Consider the following 9,032-nt stretch of genomic DNA (forward strand, 5'->3'; position numbering starts at 1 on the left):
AAAGAAAGAAAGAAAGAAAGAAAGAAAGAAAGGAGGGAGGGAGGGAGGGAGGGAGGGAGGGAGGGAGGGAGGGAGGGAGGGAGGGAGGGAGGAAGGAAGGAAGGAAGGAAGGAAGGAAGGAAGGAAGGAAGGAATGAAGGAAGGAAGGAAGGAAAAGGAAGGGAGAGAGAGAGAGAGAGAGAGAGAAAGAGAGAAAGAAAGAAAGAAACAGATCCATAGTTTTCACCTTGCCCAAAGCTCAAGTCAAGTGGATCAAGAACCTCAGCATAAAACCAGAGACACTGAATCTAATAGAAGAGAAAGTGGGAAAGAGCCTTGAACTCATTAACATGGCAAGAGGTTGGGGAAATTTCCTAAACAGAACTTCAGTGGCCCATGCTCTAAGATCAAGAAGTGATAAATGGGACCTCATGAAACTGAAAAAGCTTCTTTAAGGCAAAGGACATAGTCAATGGACAAAACTACAGATTGGGGAAAAAAAAGATTTCACTAACTCCACATCTGATAGAAGGCTAATAGCCAAGATATGTAAAGAATTCAAGAAACTAACTTCCAAAAAGCCAAACAACCCAATCAAATCTTGGGATATAGAACTAAGCAAAGAATTCACAACAGAAGAATGTCAGATGGCTGAAAAGCACCAAAAGAAATGTTCAAAGTCCTTTGTGATCGGGGAAATGCAAATCAAGACAACCCTGAGATTCCACCTCACACCAATCAGAGTGACAGCAGATGTTGGTGAAGAGGTAGAGAAAGAGGATCACTCCTCCATTGTTGGTGGGATTGCAAACTGGTACAACCACTCAGAAAATTGGAAATAGATCTACCTGAAGACCCAGCTATACCACTCTTGAGCATATACCCAAAAGATGCCCAAAGGGCACAGGCTCCATTAGGTCCATAACAGCCTTATATGTGATAGATAGAAGCTGACAGCAACCCAGATGCCCACAGTGGAAGAATGGCTAGAGAAAATGTGGTTCATTTACATAATGGAATTCTATTCAGGTATTAGGAACGAGGAGGACATCATGAGTTTTGCAGGCAAATGGATGGAACTAGAAAATATCATCCTAGTTTTCTAGTTTTGGTGGCTGTACATATATGGGCCACATGTGTGTCAGGCCCTGAATGGCCATTCCTTGAGTCGCTGCTCTAAACTTTGCTTCCATATCCCATCTTATGGACATTTTCCCCCTTTTAAGAGGGAGTGAGAGCATCTGCATTTTGGACATCTTCTTCTTAAGCTTCCTGTGGTCTGTACATTGCATCTTGGGTAATTTGAGCTTTTTAGCTAATGTCCACTTATCAGTGAGTGCATACCAAGTGTGTTTCTCTGTGATTGAGTAACCTAACTGAGTATGATATTTTCTAGTTCGTTCCATTTGCCTATGAATTTCATGAAGTCATTGTATTTGATAGCTGAGTAATACTTCATTGTACAGATGTACCACATTTTTAATCCATTCCTCTGTTGAAGGGCATCTGGGTCCTTTCCCACTTCTGGCTATTATAAATAAGGTTACTATGAACATAGTAGAGCATGTGTCTTTGTTATATGTTTGGGCATCTTTTGGGTATATGCCCAAGAGAGGTATAGCTGGGTCCTCAGGTAGTTCAATGTCCAGTTTTCTGAGGAACCTCCAGACTGATTTCCAGAATGGTTGTACCAGTCTGCAATCCCACCAACTATGGAGGAGGGTTCCTCTTGATGAAACTAAAAAATTCATGTGGAAAGCGACTGCATATAGATCTCTCCTGAGAGAAACATCCAGAGCATGTCCAATACAGAGGTCAATGCTAGCAGCAAACCACTGAACTGAGAATAGGACCCCCTTGGGGGGAATTAGAAGAAGTATGGAAAGAGTTGAAGGAGCTTGCAACCCTATAAAAACAACAATGCCAATCAACCAGAGCTTCCAGGGACTAAACCACTACCGAAAGACTATACATGGACTCACCCAGGGCTCCAACTGCATGTGTAGCAGAGAATAGCCTTTTTGGGGCACCAGGGGAAGGTAAAACCCTTGGTCTTGCCAATGTTGGACCTCCAGTGCAGGGGAATAAGGGGGAGGACAATAAGGGTGATGTATAGAGGGAATACCTGTATGGGGGAGGGGCAGGGCAGGGGAGGGAATGGGGGTTCATGGACAGGAAACCGGGAAGGGGAATAACCTTTGAAATGTAAGTAAAGAAATATGTAATAAAAAGTTTAAAAAAGAAATGCAAAGAAAAAAATCAAAGAAAAAAAAAAAAAGAAAATATCATCCTGAATGAGGTAACTCAGACCCAAAAGGACATGTATGGTATGGACTCACTAGGTGAATATTAGCCCAAAAAATACAGAGTACCCAGGATATAGTCCACAGAACTCAAAAAGGTTATCAAGCTCAAGGGCCCAAGTGAGGACATATCAATTCACTTGGAAAGAAGAAGAAAGTAATCATGGAAGCCAGAGGTGTGAGAGGGGTCAGGGAGGGGGAAAGGTAATATGATCAGGCACTGGGATGGGGGAAAAGGACTGAAGCCCTGGGGCCAGCAGAATGAATGGACATATGCAACCTCTAGAGATGGGAGGTAGGGGAACCCCTAGATTGTACCAGAGACCTGGGAGGTGTGAGATGCTTAGGACTCAAAGGGAGAGACCTTAGATGAAATGCCCAGCACCGGGGAGAAGGAACTTGTAGAGTCCACCTCCAATAGACAGACAGGGCATCAAATGGAGAGATAGGATAGCCATCCTACAGTCAAAATCTCTGACCCAGAATAGCTCCTGTCTGAAAGAACCGTAGGGACAAAATTTGAGAAGAGTCTGAGGGAAAGGTAGTCTAGTTTGTTCTTATAGGAGCAATGAGATGAATGTGATTTTGGAGGTGTTTCAATAGTTCTTTCATTTACTGTCTGTTTTTAAGTACTATGTATGAGGTCCCTATTGTGTTAAGATTTGGAGAATAAATTAAATTTATGTTTATACATATTAATGAGTTTTGACTAAAACATTTAGTTCTACAATGTTTCACTGTTTTTAAATAGAATTCCACAGTTTCTTCAGCAATATTGTTATGATAGCCTTGATTTTTATTTTTAATAATTTGTCATTCAACAGATTAGAATCAAGAAGCTAGACTCAGAAAGGTAAATGGTATTTTCTGTCATGTGTGGAGGAAACTTTCTAAAAATTTTGCATATGTGAGAATATTCTGGAGAGAGGGAAACTGGAAACTATGAAACTAGAAACTATGAGACTAGTAAAGGGGACCATAAAAGGGCAGAGATCTTAGCATGAGTAGAGAAGGAAGGAGAAAAAAGAGATTAATCAAATACATGTGACAGGAAAACAGGGGAATCCCTGGAAGCTCTTGGACCAACAACAGTGGCACACACAATACAAAAACAACAGAGACCCTGTTTAAAATAAGGTAAAAGACCCATGATATCAACAAAGTATCAACACTCATTTTGTCCTCTGATCAACACACAGATGTCTGCAAGCATGTATGCATGTGAGCACACATGTGTACACACACACACAGGACTAGTGGTGAAAAAAGAACACAGACTCAGGCTTACATGACAAACTCTGAGACCCAACAGCCATGGAAGATGATTATTTGAGCTTCCCTTGATTGCCACAAGAATTGTACAAGCGCCCTCCAACAAACAAACGAATTGTCCCTAGCAGCCAAACAAAGGCCTACCCTTCAGAAAACTCTTTATTGCTTTTTGTTAATAAAATCTCTGGAACCTCGCCATCTTTGAGGCTGCTCGTTTGCTGGAGCTAGCATTTCCTGTGCAATGGAGTCTGTGCTTTCACTGCCATCTTCACTCCTACGACTTTGTATCTAGTTCTGTCTGTTGCTTGGCAGAAGGACCTGAGCAGCCCATCCCAGGACACCTGAAAACCCTCTAGTAACAGGAGTCTGAAGACAAAAGAAGGGTAGAAGTGGCAGAAAGCATGAGCCTCTCTTACTTTAAGAGACAGAACGGTCCAGCAAAATGAAGACTGCTTTTTTCAGATGTCAGGAGGATGTGATACAAAATATGTGAGAACTGAAACGCACAGAGTACGCTAGGAAAGAGGAAGTCATGAAACTGAAAGAAAAGGAGACAGTCTTAGGAGAAGTCATGTTCCACTTTTCCTAAAATTCACTAAGTACTCTCTCTTCCCTTGAACTTTCCACATATCACCAATAACATAGTTCTGTGCAGCAGAGCAGGTGGAGGGAAGAGAAAGGTTTTCCTCTCTGGCTATGGGTGATGAAAGAGAACTCTCTTGAGAACGTGAATATCTCCACCACCTCATGCTCAAAGGTAAGAAATGCTTTCCTAATAACATAGGATTTTCTGAACAAGGCAAATGAGCCTTAATGTCATCAGCAGGGAAGAAAGCAAACCATTAAGCATCTACCTCTCTTGAGAGAGAGACAAAGATCAGGGCCAATGGTGACCAGACAGAATCTTGGGACAGTTGGGCTAAGTGTTGGCACAGTTTAGGTGACCAAGAGAGACATGGTAGTTCTTGAATAATCTATGTATGTCTGTTGGGGTTATAATATCAAACCTAATATCTTGAGACAGAAGTTGCTATCTAAACCATTCTTCTATAGTGCCTGGTTCTCAGTACCAAGGTCGCTGAGTCTCCTTGATCTGAGATCTCTTCCAGTCCCTGAATTCATCCTAGATAAACTGAAAAGAAAAAGGAAGCTTACGTTACCATGATACACTATTTGACACTTCAAGGCTCAAAGGAAAGGAAAGGAAGGAAGGAGGGAGGGAAGGAAGGAAGGAAGGAAGGAAGGAAAAAAGAAGAAAAGAGAAACATAAAGAGGAGACTACATCCTTTGCTGTAGAAAGATGGTGTGAGATAAACAAAGGGCATCTACAATGACATTGACACCATGCCATTTAGAAGATGAAGTTCCAGACTCTAAATTTCAGTGACATCTGAGGCTCAGGAGAGAGAGAGAGAGAGAGAGAGAGAGAGAGAGAGAGAGAGAGACAGAGACAGAGACAGAGACAGAGACAGAGACAGACAGAGAGAGACAGAGAGACACAGACAGAGACACAGACAGAGAGAGGGACAGAGAGAGAGAGATAAAGAGACAGAGACAGAGACAGAGAGACTGAGACCGAGACAGAGACCCTTGGACACATTATCCTTCCATGCCTCCAGAGTCAGTATTTTATCACGCAGGAGAAATAGTGACCAAGAGAAAGTGGTGAAGTTCATGGCATTTCATGCTATAGTCTCTGCACAAGGGCATGCGTTACTGCCCTTCACTTGTGACTAACTGTTGCCTGTAATTCCCAGAACAATAGACTACTATCCTGTTTCTTCCTAACCTTCCCGGGGCTTTCATGACCACTAATTTAACAATGATCAATTTAGTCAAATGTGTCGCTAATATCTTTATTAAAGAGATATTTTCCAATATGTCCCTAAATCCCAAGGATGCTAAGCATATTAAAAATTTGGCTGGGATATCTCATCACTATAAGCTGTTACCACTTTCTTTCCCTCTCTTTTTCTAGAATCAATGCCAAAGATGGAAAGACATCTGTTCCACTCTGTTCTCCTCATTCTGATACTACTGACTTTGGTGAGCCTTAACTTGACCGGCTTGGCATGGACTATCCCTGATTGCATCATAGCAGACAGCTTGTTATTTCCTAACCTTTCCTCCTACATCCCATTCTGTACCTTGGCCCCAAGGCTGCATCTTTTGGCATCTTGTTCCAATGTTAAAAACATAAATCAAACCCTAGAAAAAGTGCCCAGAAATACAGAGGTGCTTTGCCTCCAGGGCATGGTTCCTACTCTGCCAGCAAATGCCTTTGATGGCTTCTACTCCCTACAGCTTCTAAGGCTTCAATTGGGTACAACCAACATCACATCTAGGACTTTCCAAGGCCTGGACCAGCTACAGTACCTTTTTTTTGAGCATCACGCTCCCTGTTGCCTAAGTCTGTTCCTCCCTCCAGATAGTTTAGAGTCTCTCAGATCCCTTAGTAGTCTTTCCTTTCAAGGATACTGCCTGACTTATAGCCACAGCATCTACTTGCCAACCACTCTCAGGCATCTAACCATGAGGAACAGCTGCCTGACAAAGTTGCAGGAACTTCAAAGACTCTTCCCAGATCTTCTGCTGGGTGCCTCTTCTACACCCAATACCAAACCAAGGACACCCTTTCTAGAGGTGCTGGATTTATCTTACAACCTTCAGCTGAAGCAGGCAGGTATCAGAGACTTGTATGGCCTCACACTCCATTCCCTAATATTGGATGGCACCCCACTAAGAGCACTTGATCTCACAAGCTCAGGACTGCTCCACTTGCACTTCCTCTCCCTCGTGGGTACGGGTATAGAAAAACTGCCTGCAAGTGTGACCGGCTTCTCTGAGCTTTGTGCACTTGATCTTGGGAAGAATCAAATCCAAAACATCTTAGGAAATGGAGATATCCTAGGTTTGAAAGCCCTGAAATTCCTCAGCCTTCATGATAACCATCTGCAATCACTTCCCGTCAGGTTTCTGCGTACTCTACCCCAGCTTCAGAAGCTCAACCTATCTATGAATAAGCTTGGCCCAATCTTGGAGCTTCCAGAAGGACTCTTTAGCACAAATCTAACAGTGCTAGATCTGTCCCACAATCAACTCTGTGAAATACCCCGTGGGAATTTCTCCTTCCTTTCACAGCTCCAGGAGCTCTGGCTGAGTGGCAATAACATCTCTAGTTTATCCAATGAGAGCCTGCAGGGACTGAGGTGGCTGAGGACACTAGACTTGAGTTGGAATCAAATTAAAGTACTCAAACCAGGATGGCTCTCTCATCTTCCTGCGCTGACTACCTTGAACCTTCTGGGCACTTACTTAGAGCATATCTCAGGCACACAACTTCAGGGTCCCAAGATGCTAAGACATCTACAACTGGGTTCTTTTCCAACGCTGGAAATATATCGTCTCTGGTTCCCAATGCTCCTCAGCTTAGAAATACAAGCAGAAACATATATCCAGTTTATGGTTCCAAGCGGAGAGCCATTCTTATTCTTGGAGAACCTTACCTTAGAGACTTCCAATCTGTTACTGGAACCAAAAACCACCACAATTCATTTTCCCTCCCTACGTCGCCTCACCTTGCGTGGCTACAGTATCTTCTTGTCAACCAGTCAACTCCAGAGTTTCTTCCCACCACAGCTTCCCCTCCTGGAGTACTTCTTTGTATGGTGTAGAAATGACGATGCAGTAGACCTCCATCTATTCGAGATGCCCAGGCTGCGTGTGCTAGAGCTGGGCAACCTTAATTTTTTCTACGAGTCAAGTACGGTGAAGCTAGAGATGCTGCTCAACGAGGTGCCTCAGTTACAGGTACTGGCATTGAGTCACCTAAATCTCAAGAACCTCTCTGTGTCCAGCTTTAAGGGTTTGCAGAGCCTCAAACTGCTGCTGCTCAACTCCGAAAGAGCCCTGGAGATGAACAGCAACCTTCAGGAGTTAATTCCTCAGATTCCTCAGTATGTTTATTTCTCAGATGTCACCTTTGCCTGCCAGTGTGAAACTTCCTGGCTGGAGTCTTGGGCTACACGGGCCCCAAACACTTTCGTTTATGGGCTGGAAAAACCCATCTGCATGGCTAATGCCTCCGACTACTCCAAAACTCTACTGTTCTCCTTCCTTGCTACCAATTGCCCACATGGCACTGAGTTTTGGGGCTTCCTCACCAGTTTCTCCCTGCTGCTTCTGCTGATAATCCTTCCTCTAATTAGCTGTCATAAATGGTCCTGGCTCCATCACCTCTGGACACTCTTTCACACCTGTTGGTGGAAATTAGGCGGACATAGACTCAGAGGGCAATTCAACTACGATGTCTTTATATCCTATTGTGAAGAGGACCAAGATTGGGTGCTGGAAGAACTGGTTCCGGTTTTGGAGAAAGCCCCTCCTGAAGGTGAGGGCTTGAGGCTCTGCTTGCCTGCCAGGGACTTTGGGATTGGAAATGACAGGATGGAATCCATGATTGCCAGCATGGGCAAAAGCAGAGCCATCCTCTGTGTGCTCACAGGTCAGGCCTTAGCAAGTCCCTGGTGCAATCTAGAGTTAAGACTGGCCACTTACCATTTGATAGCCAGGCCCGGGACCACTTGCCTTCTGCTGCTGTTTCTGGAGCCCCTTGATAGGCAGAAGCTCCATAGTTACCACCGCCTCTCCCGATGGCTCCAGAAGGAGGACTATTTTGATTTGTCCCAAGGGAAAATGGAGTGGAACACTTTCTGTGAGCAACTGAAGCAACGGCTCAGAAAAGCTAGAAAAGAAAGAGAAGATTAAGGGCTGTCTGGGATGTTGCTGTGCAGAAAATCCTTTCAGCAGCAGCAAGAATGCTCTCTCATCACTAGAGCACGGACTCAAAAGTGGGGCAAAAATAGTATATTTTTAAATGCTATATTAAATGCTACTGGTTGGGAAGTCTTTTAAAACACTGGAAAATATTCATTTAGAAAACAATTCTTTTACGTGCTAGTGCATTCCAGCACGAGATATTGCTCAGCACACAAGGCAAAGAGGTTTGTGCAATCCTGTGTATGTTTTTTACAAAACTTTTCAAAATAAATCCATCCTGCTACTATTATGTGTAAAATATTCACTTGTTTGGTAAAATGTACAATTCTAGAAGAGGCGGAGAATCGATGAGTCATTTAAGTTGAAATGGCATTTTCAGTTTATCCAGTGTCCAGTAGTCAGTTCCTCTAGCTCAAGTTTCTCACACTCAGAGCATTGCATGAGCCAAATCTGTTGATTTAACGTGTATTAGTCAAAAGGAACTGAAATCTGCACAGGTCTTAGAGCCCTGGCTCAGGCCACATATTATTTGTCTTGGATGTCACCTCTGTTCTTTTGCTATCAATTTTTATTATGCTTAGCTTCAAACAAAAAGAGTGGGGTACTCTCACTTTCTTCTAACAGATTCAAATGTTATTACATAAATAAAATTGTTGTGTCTCCAATGCCAACCAACCAGAGCTTCCAGGGACTAAGCCA

At 43.3% G+C, this 9,032-nt stretch overlaps 1 protein-coding gene across 2 annotated transcripts; it reads left to right on the plus strand.

The window, feature by feature from the left end:
- The first annotated feature begins 4,125 nt into the window (after positions 1 to 4,125).
- On the plus strand, positions 4,126 to 8,619 carry Tlr11 (toll-like receptor 11). Of its 2 annotated transcripts, XM_087586393.1 has the most exons (3): positions 4,126 to 4,311; positions 5,533 to 5,600; positions 6,527 to 8,619. In XM_087586393.1, the coding sequence occupies exon 3, from the start codon at positions 6,570 to 6,572 to the stop codon at positions 8,319 to 8,321; it is 1,752 nt and encodes a 583-aa protein (XP_087442519.1). In that variant the 5' UTR covers positions 4,126 to 4,311; positions 5,533 to 5,600; positions 6,527 to 6,569; the 3' UTR covers positions 8,322 to 8,619. The 2 variants fall into 2 exon arrangements, with proteins under 2 accessions (XP_087442519.1, NP_001138251.2); NM_001144779.2 differs by having other exon boundaries at positions 4,180 to 4,311; positions 5,533 to 8,619.
- The last annotated feature ends 413 nt before the right edge of the window (positions 8,620 to 9,032 follow it).

Source organism: Rattus norvegicus, chromosome 15 (assembly GCF_021556685.1).
Source record: "Rattus norvegicus strain SHRSP/BbbUtx chromosome 15, alternate assembly SHRSP_T2T, whole genome shotgun sequence".
NCBI classification, from domain to species: domain Eukaryota; kingdom Metazoa; phylum Chordata; class Mammalia; order Rodentia; family Muridae; genus Rattus; species Rattus norvegicus.